Genomic DNA, 13808 nt, shown 5'->3' with positions numbered 1-13808 from the left:
TTGCTTTGAGATCTCCATGAAGCTCTTGTTCAGCCGCTCTGACATTTTTAAACTAGATCTTTAAAAATAACAAAATGGAATAAAAAGACATTTTTATATGCAATAGAAACAAATATTGATATAAATGGATAGATGAACAATGAGGATGAAAGAATTGGTTATAAGACTGCACTGTATATAACTATAGACTTTTCCACATTTTATTTTGATGACTGCTTTTAAAGATGTCTTCTTTAAATGGCTCTCCTTTGACTCTAGCTGTGGTCTCACATCTACCTGACATCAAACAATTCATGCCAGAAGGATGGGAAAGTGATGTGTTCGTGAATGAATGAAAGTCTTTCAGACTTTAAGGACATTTAGATTTCAACCCAAAAGAATTTGAAAGCTACATTTGAAAACCAACACAGCATGAAGTTTTTCTCAGCTCTGTTACACAATATCATTCACAGACCTCACTGTCAACAGTCTGAATGAAGAACTTTTTTGAAATTGAAATTGTTGATCACAAATTTACAGTCAATCAGAAATTACCGTAAATTCCGGACTATAAGCCGCTACTTTTTTCTCACACTTCGAGCACTGCGGCTTCTACTCCGGTGCGGCTAATGCATGGATTTTTTATGGGGGACAATGAGCTTCTGCCGCAAAAACATTTGACTTCGTCACGTCGGATCTTAATATCAGTCATTTTGCGCTTCATGCACGCACCCTCATGATGGAAGACACACGGAGAAATACATATGATGCAGCTTTCAAGTTAAAGGCGATCGACCTGGCTGTCAAAGAAGCTAACAGAGCTGCTGCACGTTAAGATGACACTGACAGCGACAACAGAGACTGAGGAAGTGAGTAATGAAGTCATTCTGAGGCAGTGAATGGATGGACTTTTTCTTGTGAAATATATTACGGTCATCTTTTTCATCAGCCGTGTTACAGACACCGTCGGCTAGGCTTCGTATTGTAACGGTTCATGTTGTAAGTCAGTAGTTGATAATGTGTTCATAATTCCGATTATGTGGAGAGTCAGTGAATGCACCAGCGAGAACGTGTTGAGTGGCTGTATGAGAGAACGCTGGGGGAGAGAGTTGGATTGTTACGGCAAGTTATGTGTTGCTCTCTGCTGTAAACGGCGTGGTCACGGCCGACAGTGATCGGGTTATTAAAAGTTATTATTTGAACGCTCTCGTCGTCCTTTAACGTCCGTACGGACGCTACAGTATTAGCGGATGTTACCGGTAGCCTACGTCTGTGTAAATAGCTCTTGTTATAGCGTGGACACCTGCGGCTTATAATCAAGTGCGGCTTATATATGTACAAATACATTTATTTACTTATTTTTAGCCGGTGCGGCTTATATCCAGGTGCGCTCAATAGTACGGAATTTACGGTATATCATAACACTGGTTGGATTACATAGCGTACTTCTTCACAGCCTGCTGGTATATGTCTCTTACTCTTTTTTTTTTTTAAATGTAAGAGGAACAAAAAGTAGAGAAAAATAGTTCACAATCCAACAATCACAGTCAGCTCTAGCCTCACAGTACAAACCTGGGCAGACAATACACCATGTACCTGATCCACATACAGAATAAACATCTTCATTCACTTATCACCTATCAATGAGTAAAGGACAGGGCCCCATAGTTCACTTAACAGATCCTTCCTCTGAGCCTTTCTATAAGTATCTCGCCCATAGCTTGTGATTGTACTCAATACCCCGATCCATTCTTTAAAATCGGCCACAGTGGATGATTTCCAGAGACGTAGAGTTATCCTGTTATCAGAGCTAAATGGCACCATCATTTGTTACATTTTCCAGCAGTATTCCTAAGAGTCAAACGGTTTGATTTATCGTCAAATGTATTGCAAACACTGCTCTTCAATTCTGAACCATGAAGTAATAAGGATAAGGATAAGCTTTATTGATCCCCCAATGGGGAAAATTTGGGTGTTACAACAGCTCCAAAAAAACAGTGAAACAGGGAATATAAACAGCATCAATAGCAAAAAAGAAAGAAAAAAAAAAGAACAGCTATGAGCTGATGTTGGTTGGAGGAAGAAGCATTTTAGCCAACGATGATGAAGAGAAAGACAGTTGATACAAGTACATTCTTGATCAAACTGCTGAGTTTGTGATGATATATTTTTGAGAGAAAATAATACTGAATTTTAGATGTCTGTTGTTTTTCATAAAGCCCTTGAAATGTTTTATTTTTAGAAGAAACTGCAGACAGAGAAGTTCCAATTTTAAAATGGAATAAAAAGAATGTAAAATCTGAAGCATTGATATATGAAATTTAAATGTATTATCCTTTATATTGTTATTATGTAGCGGCCAACTTTACCAAGCACTGTATACTATATATTAAAGGTACGTAAAAGACATGTGGCTCGTGTTATGTTTGTTAGGTGAAGTGATAATCTGACTGTCTTTCCTACAGACTGTTGTGTACAAGTGGTGTCAACCTGTTTGGATGTCAAGTGTGCATACTGTGTATTTAAAAAGTGGTCATACATAATGTAGTTCAAAAATACACAAGGGGCCATCAATTACCAGGAAGTCTTCAGTCTTCATGTTGAGTTCTGCCAGCACCTTTTAAAAGCTTTTTACCACATTGACGAGTTTTTATCAGCACAGGGATTTTTCTGCATGGAGCCGTAACAAGAGAAGTTCCATGTTTAGTTATTCATGCTGAATGCCAACAGAGCTGTTTGTACACACTGACAACTGAATCCACTGAGGATCTCTACATGCAGCGACAAGCTCCTGAAAATTAAAAAAAACAATCACACTGGAAACTTTTGACACAACTCATATTTTTAATAATCATTAACAAGTATAGGTATTGGATTTATACTCTGTTCATAACTTTGTTTTTGTTTTCTTTCTGTAGTTTTGTACATATTTTGTGCGTGCAAGGCAAAGACAAAAATGATGGTAGAAAATAAATTCTCCCCGAGAGGAGGAGGAGGAGGAGGATCAGGAGCTGACAGCACATGGAGCTGATCTGAGGTCTGCTCTTACAACACACATGCACACACACACACACACACCATCCAGCACAACCCCCCTGAGAGCTTGATAGACTGAATAGTTATCTCACACTATAGCTGATCATATATTTCTCTGATATAAGAACTTCTCTGGTCCTGATGTTTCCTTACAGAATGACTAAACATGGATTGATATGAATGTCACAACATTGTGTTCACAGAAATACTCAGAAACATAAAGCACTTGTACAGAAAGTGTCCATGTATTTATCTGACGATTCAAAAAGGCTAATGTGAGAACAACTACTTAAGGCAAAATAAATACTCAGAGCACGAAAAATATCTGAACATGGATGGTGTGAATGGATCGGGAAATACAAAAGAAAGGGAAATCCTTTGACATCAAAATAATCAGAATAAGAGGTCAAATGCTTTCATTGTAAAAGTTGTTTTCAACATACTCAGAGCCACTTTACGCCTTTCTGAAGCAGTGGGATGAAACCTAAAAATGTAAAGGTCAAAGGTCAGGTGCAAGCCTTGTAAGCATAGCTTTAAAAAAGCATCCACAAACAACACCTCGGTATTTGAAAATATCAGCTGGTCCCTTGGAGCACATGAGCAATCGTGAGTCAACTCTCAACATTTCCCCTTTTTGATCATCATTATGGAGAGTAAAGAAGAGGAGTAAGAAAGTAATGACGGGGGGAAGGGAGGTGCTGTGGTGATGTCACATCATCAGTATTCCCAGCAGATCGTCTTCTAAGCCTAACCCATCATAGGTGTGAAGTCTGTCTGTCGTCTAAATATGGTCACTTCTGTCTTTAAAAACAAAACCAAAAAGAAGCTGTTTTGACCGCTAAGGTCCACATGCCGTAAAGTAATGTCACGATGGCTATGTCTCTCAGAAACGTATCACACAAATGAAGATCCTGGTTTGAGGATGGCATGCCAACAACACGTGGCTGTTGTTTGGTGCTAGCTCGCGACAGAAAACATCTGTACACCTGCTGTTTGGGCTGAATATCATAGGAATAATTTGAAACTTTAAAAATTGGTTACAAAGAGAAATAACAGTTTGTGTCCACATATTAGCCCTCACACTGGTTATAAAGTGTGTTAATTAAGAACATTGAAAATGTGTTTGACTAAACAGCAACAATACAGATGTGAGCTGTACGCAGCAGCTGTGTCTTACTAGCTAATTGACATTCAAGTCACTCTCAGACCTCGTAGACCCTCCCAGCTCCTGATCTCAGTGACGCCAAAGCCTCCTCCCTCCTCTCTCTTGTTCCAAGGTGTCTCCTTAGGTGAGTCAGTCTTTGTGTTCTTCGGACAGGGGGGGCTCAGTTCTTTGGTCTGCTGGCTCTGCCTTCTCTGTGTGCTGTTTAGAGACCGCCTCCCCCCTCTCCTGTGTGCTCTTTCTCAGATCTCCTGTGCCTGGGCTCTTCTCCTTGTGTGACTGAGGACTACCTTCAAGTGGTTCAGATGCAGCTGGGCTAGTGCTGGGGGTCTTTTCTTGAGGTGATTGGGAAACAAGCAGTTTTTCTAGAGTTTGAGAAAATGCAAGGGATGTGCTGGGGCTCTTTTTCTGGGATGTTGGGGTCACAGGAGGTTTTTCCAGGGTGTGGGTTTGTGCTACAGGCCTCTCCAGGACAGACGGAGCTTTGTCGAGCGCTGCAGCTGGACTTAAGAGTCGAGCTGATCCTTCATGTTGAGCCTGAGCTGTAGAAGAGGGACATACAAAGCCGGGGGATTTCTCCTTTACTGGGGGAGGCGGTGGCTTGGTTTCAGCGACCGTCCTTGCATCTTTTTGGACAACCTTCTTCTGATCTTCTGCTGCCTGTTTCCCTGTGTCACCGGATGGGCAGATCAAAAACAAACAAACAGACGAATAAGTTTGCATGTCAGACAGAAAAGGAAAGTAAATTAAAACATGACTGAATAAAAAGCTCTTACCCTCCTGGTCTCTTTGTGCTGCCTCCCCGCTGGATGGATCTTCTGTGCAAGTGGCTAAGTCTCCCCTGTTCCCGCGGAAACGGATGGGTGATCTCTGTAGCACTGCCTTCAGCTCTGAAGGGGACAGACGAAAAAATACTTTAGACTGGTTGGACATGTTCAAAATGACAACCTCATAAAAACACGATCTGAGACTGTGTTCAGACCGAAATGAAGGAAGATTTTGTCGTGACGCTTTTATTATTTTGATGTTTGTGAAATAATCAGGAGCTGCACACAGTTTGGTATATTTTAGCTTCTTCTCACGGACAGTCTGGATTAACTTTAGTTCTGCTTTTAGCTATTTGAGGCCTATTAGTGACCAGTGTGATGACCTGTTAGCTTAGCTCTATACCAGGATATTTCTGTCCAGACAGTGGCAGATTTATTGTATCTAGTCAGGTACACATGAGCATTAGATAGATAGATAGATAGATAGATAGATAGATAGATAGATAGATAGATAGATAGATAGATAGATAGATAGATAGATAGATAGATAGATAAAGATAAAGTCTAAATTCAAGTTTTCTAAGATCTTCCTGCAAAATGAGACTTTGATGGAGTTTTAAAAGAAGGCCGACAGACTTTCAAGTTGACAAACCAATGTACATCACTGCATGACTTTGTAAGTAGTTGTGCTGGTTGTAAAATGTTTCTCACACATTGACCCACATTCATATGTAAAGCTACATTAAAGAGTATTTATGTAAAAGGAATGTGAAATCCATCTGAGCTGGTTCATGTGATGTGCTGTCTGACCTTTTGTAAAGGCTGAAGTATTCTGACCATTTTATGCAGGCTTGCTGGAACAGGCGAGGTGAAGCTTCTTTAGCTGAGATGACTGCAGTCACACTAAATGCATGGACTCTTTATCTGCTGCCTGATATGTCTGCCGTGTGTCAGACTCTGTTTCAGTGTTTTTTTACTTCACATTTTCGGTACTTTTGTAGCAAAAGGTTGGTTTATAAAATGTTTGTTATAAAATTGAACACAAGTTTACTCATCTTTTAACAGCTTGTGCTTTCATGTTAGTGTGTCTTACAATTCTATTATTGCTTTTGGTACTTAAAGGGACCTGTTTTAAGTTTTCATTTCATTTTAATACATTAACAACAATCGTACCTTGTGTCATGGTCAAAGTATCCTCATGGACAGACACAGCTCTGCGTTGTGGGAGGGGCTTGATGTGTTGGCGTGGCTTAGGAAGACTCTCTAAAGGAGTGCAAACACACACACACACACACACACACACACACACACACACACACACACACACACAGTGTTATAAATGTAACATCTGTCCCCTCTAAAAACAGAAAAGGGGAACACAGAAAAATGCTGGTAAACCTGAGGTCATATTTGTTTTTACAGTAAATTAATATTTGTACATTTAAAGTGTAAATGTTTAAATACTGGCCGAACCTTTTAAATGCTAATTGATAAAAAGTATTTTTCTGCACAGTTTGGCTCAGTGGTTTCACAACATGACTGATGTCAGCGTTCTGCGTGCAGACCGCCATGATGCAGTCTTCATTAAAGAACATTGAAAAGCATCATAATGAAAGGACCACGCCTCCCCTGATCTTTCATACAAGCTCTTAACCTTCACTCAGCCGACCTCTTATGAGGATGAATTATTTGGTTTAACAGTATTATCAGTGCAGGCGTACCATCGGTCACTGATTGTGCCTTCTCAGAGCGACCCTGTGCGCTGTGACCCCTCCATGGAGACGTGGCTGGAGGGAGCAGCTCTTTTCTGGGAGACAGAGCTGGGGCTGCACCCCGGGGACCCTCCTGACTTCCATTCTGCAATGAAGATAAGAGGGGTTCAGTGCAGGCGGATCAAAGTGACTGTAATGTCTTATGACTAAGATGAGCATACAATGGCAGAGAACAATGCTGCCAACCTGGAATATATGGTGATTTCCTATATTTCAGATGTTGATCTTCAATGATGTTTTCATTAGCTTCACTTTGCCAATCAAACAGTTCTGCAACAAAAATCTATTTCTATGTATGATTGCTCTTCAACTCAGCTTTTTACAAAGCGGAGAGCAAAATTCAAAAGTGTAATTTTTTCAAATGAATGATCATAAACTAATTGTCTCTGAAGAGTCCATCATGATCCTTAAACAATAATAATCTTTTGCATTCTTTAAAAAAAAAAAAAAATCGATGCAAGCCAAAAGATCGCTAATCCCTCACACATCACACTCTGTGTGACTCGTTTTCAAGGATTAAGTAAATTCAACAAAAACTAACATTCATTCTGAAAACATCCATTTTGCTTTCCAGGCTGTAAACTCCAAAAACTCAAATCTATTCTTTGCTGGAAAAACACTTCCATTATTACTCCGACAGAATTTATGGCATTGCTGAAGTCCTTTCAGAAGTTCTTTTTCTCCTTCAAAGTTATGAGCAGCTGATCCTCTAAATTGCATGACTTTCTTCCAGTAAATTTCCTTAAGTTTTTACACAATAACGATTTTTTTGTTTTTTGGACTTTCTGCCACAGCGTCTCACCTGTGCTGTAGTCTCTGCCGGTCGGCCTTCATGACTGTATGATCGAAGCTGGACTCTCTCTGCTGAGCTGCTGGAAGGAGGAGCAGAGGAGGGACAAGCTCCCCCTCCTGCAGAAGCAGTCGGCGTAGGAATAGGAGGCTTGGCTGCGATGGCAGGTTTGGGTGGCAGAGGGCCGATGGGGCGCTCGGGAAGGGTGGGCTTTGGGTAAATGGGAGGTTCTGGACGGATAGGGTCCAGTACTCTCATTGGATGTCTGGGGTCCGCTGAAAACAGAGAGGGAAAGTAGAAGTAAGGCTGTGTTTGCATATATCCATACTTTATAGTAAGATACAAATCATTTGGAAGAATTTTTTTCAAGTTGCTCTGACCCTCAATCCTTTACACAGAGTAAAATCTGACTGTTAGGCAGAGAAGCATAGATGTGCAACAGACTGTGAGCTACATTTTTTTGTGTAAAGAATATATATATTGTATATATTCACGTTCTAAGCATACTGTATGCAAATGATGTACTTCGAAGAGCAGCTGCAGAACATACTGCAATGAAAAGAGAAATATCTCATGTGCAATGTAGGTTAAGGACCCTCTGTGAATGATTCAGGTTAAACCAATCAGTTTAACCAGAAGAGGTGGGTGAGAAGGTGAGGAGGCAGATACATGGCATGTCCAATCTCAGAAACGTTTGGTGTCTGGCTGGCATCAAAGAGATTTTTGCTGACTCAACAGATTTTACTACTGCACCAGCTACCATGGGAGTAGTGCAAATATTACCATTCACAAATGGGCACAAGCTGCTTTCAGTGTTGCAGCTGAGTCACCAAACGTCAAGTCCGAATGAGAGCACATTTTTGAGTTCCCAGTGCTCAAGTCCGATTCGAGTCTCAGTCTTAGAGTCTGAGTCGAATCCCTGTTACCATGGAGTCTGAGAGGACGAAAACTGTGGTAACGTTCGTGCATTGAAAGGAAGAGGGAAACTCTCCACAGAAGAGTCAACCTTTAGCATCCTAATAACATTTCGAAGAAAGCTCTGATGGGATTATCAGGTGCTTAAATGTGCACTGCACCCATCTTGGAAGTGTGGAGACGCACTGATTGTTGCTGCTACAGTGGGATCACGGTACGTTTATTAAACTCAGAAATCGCTCAGAGTTCATCAAACAGAGTTTTGCATTTTCATTTCCCATCGCCCAGTTCACCTTGACCTGACTGCAATCAGCAGAAAACCACAACACACAAAGTGCTGCTGACAAGACGTGATGTGAACGCACATGCAGGAGAACACTCGTGCCTTGGCTCTTCAGCACATCAATCATTAGTCTTAAACAATAAAACAAACACAAACAATAACAATTGTTTTATCAATAAATAAATGGCATCACTTGTCTCCATCTTCTGTCTCCTAATGCAGTGAATGCTCCAGTCCACACTGAGTCAAAGAGCTCAACCTGGTTCAACACTGACAGAATTATTACCCGATGACGTAGACATTGTTCTGGGTTTCAGGAAGGTAGGAGGAGGTTCAGGTTTTTCCAGGATAGTACCTAAGGGACAGAGACAGCAGACAATAATGCAGCCGAGGAATCCAAGATGTACAAGTCATTCCTAAATCTGAGCTTCAGGCTCCACTGAAACAGAACTAATTAAGTTACAGAACATTTAAGTAGTAGGTTTTAAAAAAGGTTAAAGAGCTGGGTGTGCTGGCAGCCTCGTGTTTAGTGTGAGCCCCATGTACAGTGACTGTAGTCCTCCCAGCAGGTGGCTCAGGCTCGAATCCAACATGTGGCTCCTTTCCCATCTCATTCACCTCTCTCTCACTGTCCTATCTTGAAATAAAGGCATACAAAGTCCCCACCACCCCCAAATTTAAAAAAGTTAAAGTGACTGTGTGCTAAAAAAAAAGCTGGAGAGAGTCAGAAAGAAAGAAAACTGAAAACCATGAAAACCAACAGGACTTCATAGACTGAACAGTGAATGCTTCTAAGTTTGTCATTATAATGCAAATGAGGTCCAGATAACGCATGTATTTACTCACTCCCATGTATCAAACTCAAATTATCTTCTTGATATGTTTAAGCCTTCATCGCACCTGCTGGCAAATTTGAAAGCACTTTTCTGTCTGTACAGGACCTTATTTTTGAAACATAAAAAGCCAATGAAAACAAATTAATTATTCATCTCAGTGCCATAAAGGTAAGACTCTGTCATAAAGACTCATGTGTTAAAGAGGTTTCATTCTGCCCTGAACCGCTCCTGATAACGCTTACAGCAGATTGTTTGAAACTCATCTACCTTTCTAAACACACCAACAAACCAAACACACCATACAAGTGATACGAAATAAGTTCTGATGTTCGGGTCAACATGTGAACTTACCTTCAGAGTTGGCTTTTCTCAGCTCCTCATCCTTATTCTACAACAGACATATTGGACAATTTTATACAATGTTTTTTATTAACCTTTGTGATGATTCATTAAATGTTTTCCATAACAAAATGTGAAAACATAAAAAAAAAATTAAATCAACCCTTTATCGTAATATTTGTAAAACGGCCAAATTATAGCATGTCTTCATTCAAATCTTTAAAAATGATATCAGAGCAGTTTAGTGTTTTCTTATTTGCATCAATAAAACTTCGGTGCTATGTACAAGTAATCAATGCTCTTTGGAACAATCCAAGAAATTAATGTAGAAACTGGTCCATCAGGAAGGTTTTAATGATGTTTTAATGTTTTTGATTTTTTATAATCCTTCGTATGAAATTAAAAAAACCTATAGCTTGACAAAATTATCATTTAAAATAGTTGTTTACTGCTGTTGTTTATCTACATAACAAACTTGTAACATAAGACTTTATGGACTCTTAGATATTTGTATTTTGTTGGCCTAATCAACAAATAAATCAGAGAACTAAACAAAGATCAATCAATAATAAAAAAAGCAAAATAACATGTTCTATATGTGTTAAAAGCAAACTGTGGGACACTCATCTACACACACATTAAACTCTGACACATCCTACCTGGCTGGTCTTGGGGTCAGCAGGTGGAGTTTTGACCACGCCCATTCTATGCAGCATCACCTGCAGCCTCTGTTCAAAACTAGACGAACTCTCAGACGAATGCTTCTACAAGAGGTTGGAGAATGTTTGGAGTGGAAAACATAAATGTTAAAACAGAAAAAATGTGTGAAGCTTCTTTAACCCTTGGATTGTTGAAATACAAGGTTTGAGCTGCTGAGAGAAGCAATTAATATTACAGCAATTATTACAGAGACTCACATGACATCTGTTTATGACATTTTTATTACAAATATATTACAGACAGACAGACAGACAGACAGACAGACAGACAGACAGACAGACAGACAGACAGACAGACAGACAGACTATTAAAGATTTACTGGGCTCAAGTCGACATGTTACCATTTTCTTTGTTAGCGGTGTGCCTGCACCCTGCCCAGTTAGCGCTCAGCTTTTTCATGTTCAGACATGCTCTAGGTTATTTTAGGCCTTCTGGCATCAAAGTAACTGGACATCAAAAGAAACAAAACCTGTTTCTATCATATTTGTCAACTTGTCCACCAGAGAGCTGACTCCCTAACACGCAGATTGAGGGCTGTATGCAAATCATTCATTGATTAAGGTGTTTGCCTACATTTAGAGTGAAAGTATAGACAGTCTGCCTCTTAGGCCTGTCTTTAATGTGAGGTCAGGCTGTCAGCTGTTGTTTGCTGATGTTTCTCCTTTGAGATGATGTTTTTGTTTGTTCAGTGTTCTGTCAGACTGACCTTAATGTTTGCGTCCTCCTTGTCCTCAGGCTCTAGTCCAGTCAACAGAATGAGACTCTGACTCTTTCCCTCCCTCAGAGATCTCTTGGTCACCTTCAGTCTCCTCTCTCCAAATGGAGAACCTCCCATCTTCATCTCCTGCTCTGTTAAAGGGGGGATGACCACAGAGCTCGGGGAGCGATGTGGCAAAGCAGGAGCTACATCTTCTTCCAGATTGGTGAGGTCGGGGCTAGTGGTGATGGTGGGGTAAGAGGGTGTGGTCTCACTGGGAGGTGTCGTCGTGGGTAAAGTCTTGGCAGTCACCATCATTCCCCTCGCATCGCCCGCAAGACGCTCGCCGACGGCAGCGGTTCCTTCTGTGATGGCGGCATCATTAGAAACGTTAGCATCCTCCACTGACCTTGACCCTCTCCCCTTCTCTCTCTCCCTCTCTCTCTCCCTTTCTTTGGCCTCTCGGAGGGGTCGGATGAGGTCTGCGATGGAGGTCCTTTTGACCTTCACCCCCTCTCCCCCTCCCTCTCCCCCTCCTGCCTTGGCTGCTCGGCCGGCTCGAGCTCTCTTGAAGGCAAAGAAGTCGCCAAACTTTTTCTTGATGTTTTTGGTGGGAAGTGTGGTGGGATTGGTGGTGGTGTCAGAAGCAGGGGTAGGGGGGGTGGGGGAGGATGAAGAGGGGGGGGGTACATCGGTGAGTATAAAGGATGTGTCAATAGATGGTACAGAGGGGGAGGTGACAGTGGTGCTAGTAGTGGTGGTGGTGGTGGTAGAGGGGATGATATTATCAGACGAAGAAGAAAAGGGGGTTGAGGCTGAGGGAGTGGAGCTTGACTCTGAGGGAGTGGCTTGGGCAGGGTATGACTCCTCCCACCGGCCTTTTCTGCAGCAAGGAGACAGCAGAAAGAGCAACACACAAGAAGAGACACTCAGTACTAAAACTACCACTACAGAACTCAAGACACATGCTCAGTTCAGGTTCACAACAAAAAAGATCATGCAAACAACACAAAGAAGGAAAAAAACAACAACTCAGTGATTGCAACTCTAGGCCCAGCATGATGATGGTGCCAATCCATCCACTGGTCAGATCAGCATCAAAATAAAAAAAAAAGGTGTTTGTCATCCCTTAACTTTGTTGGTTACCTGCTCATATTTTTATAGCACCATCATACAGTCAACAAGTGCCTCAAAATTAAGAGTTAAACTTCCAAAAATGTCCTTAAGTGAGTCCAAAAGACTTGATTGAGCTCTTCTGAAGGCTCTGTGGGCTCAATGACCCGAAGACCCAACCACATGTCCCAAACGTTCAGCACTAGAATCAAGTCCCATGGTGGAGCAGGAAACATGTTTAATATCTTCACTTGTCCAAAAATCTAATAGAATTTTTTTTTGGCTTGTTTACATACGCTGATGAGTACTGCACAGTTTTATAACTGGAAAAAGCCAGATAAGAACACAGAAATCAGATCATTTTGTAGCTCTCCTTGCAAACTGCTTTTGGTCCTGCTAACAAAACTGTGGAGGTGACTGAAACTCTTCAATCAACCAAATCGATGCTTCAGTCATGAAAAAAAATAAAATACTGCACTCCCAAACAGAAACCCGCTAATAGGATGCTAGCGTCAGACGGCTAGCTGTAATGCACCTCGACTTACAGACCTGTTTCTGCCCTGCGGCCTGGTTTGGTTCAGTACAGTTTGGTACAGTTCAATACAGTAAACCCTGAACTTGCTCATGTTTCCACAGCCAACCACACCCTTATATGGAGTGAGCGGAGTGTAAGCCAGATGGAGATAGCTGCATCAGGTATAGCATGTTGTAGCGTGACATCATAGCAGCCCAACACAGTGTAGCCCACTAGTAATTAGGTTAAATGTTCAAAGGTACGGATCCCTCATTTGGCATCATTCCCAACTTTTGATGGTGGAAACGACAATGTATTGGTACTGTACCGAACTGAACCGGACTGCTTTGTTTAAGGTTCAGGTTCCTAAAACAGGAAACTTAGAAAGAAGAAAAGGAAGAGGAGGAATATGTGTTTTTATGTTGTGAAAAAAACTGAATTGGAGGGTTTGTCAAACACTACATAAACATTCACCATGCAGTCAACTCAAACACAAAAAGGGCTTATTAAGACAAAGAGCAACGTTCAAACACAAGTCAGGGAAGTGGTGTAAACTTTAACAATCAGGGTTTAAAATGGTCTCATTGAGGGTCGTGTTCTTACATTGCCAAACCTGTCAGAGTTTGGCAGCCAGCCCCTGTGAGGCCCCTGTCACAAGCTGCTGAATATTGAGTTTGAGATTCATTAAATATGAGTTTTTAAGAAGGCGAATTTGGTGTTTATTGCTCTTTCTCCTGTTAATATATGTTTAAAATCTAAAGTCAATTCATAAATATAACCAGTGATGAACAAATGTGCAGGTTTTTTAAATGACGTGAACCATTATTATAAAAGCACAATAAAGACGCAGGATAAATACGAATGTTCACTTTAAACCAGGATATA

At 41.0% G+C, this 13808-nt stretch overlaps 1 protein-coding gene across 1 annotated transcript in view; it reads right to left on the bottom strand.

Moving 5' to 3' along the window:
• Positions 1-2800: 2800 nt before the first annotated feature.
• Positions 2801-13808, bottom strand: part of carmil2 (capping protein regulator and myosin 1 linker 2) — a 40829-nt gene continuing 29821 nt past the window's right edge. Inside the window, exons 33-41 of the mRNA XM_079346277.1 lie at positions 11306-12179; positions 10539-10643; positions 9892-9928; positions 8991-9059; positions 7519-7781; positions 6666-6801; positions 6118-6207; positions 4954-5067; positions 2801-4845 (exon numbers count right to left, since the gene is read on the bottom strand). Coding sequence (XP_079202403.1) covers positions 4310-4845; positions 4954-5067; positions 6118-6207; positions 6666-6801; positions 7519-7781; positions 8991-9059; positions 9892-9928; positions 10539-10643; positions 11306-12179 — 2224 coding nt within the window. The 3' untranslated portion in view covers positions 2801-4309. The remainder of the gene's footprint in view (positions 4846-4953; positions 5068-6117; positions 6208-6665; positions 6802-7518; positions 7782-8990; positions 9060-9891; positions 9929-10538; positions 10644-11305; positions 12180-13808) is intronic.

This window comes from Symphodus melops (assembly GCF_947650265.1).
Source record: "Symphodus melops genome assembly, chromosome: 6".
NCBI lineage: Eukaryota > Metazoa > Chordata > Actinopteri > Labriformes > Labridae > Symphodus > Symphodus melops.
Note: the sequence above shows the minus strand (reverse complement) of the source record. Positions and strands in the feature narration are given on the sequence as shown.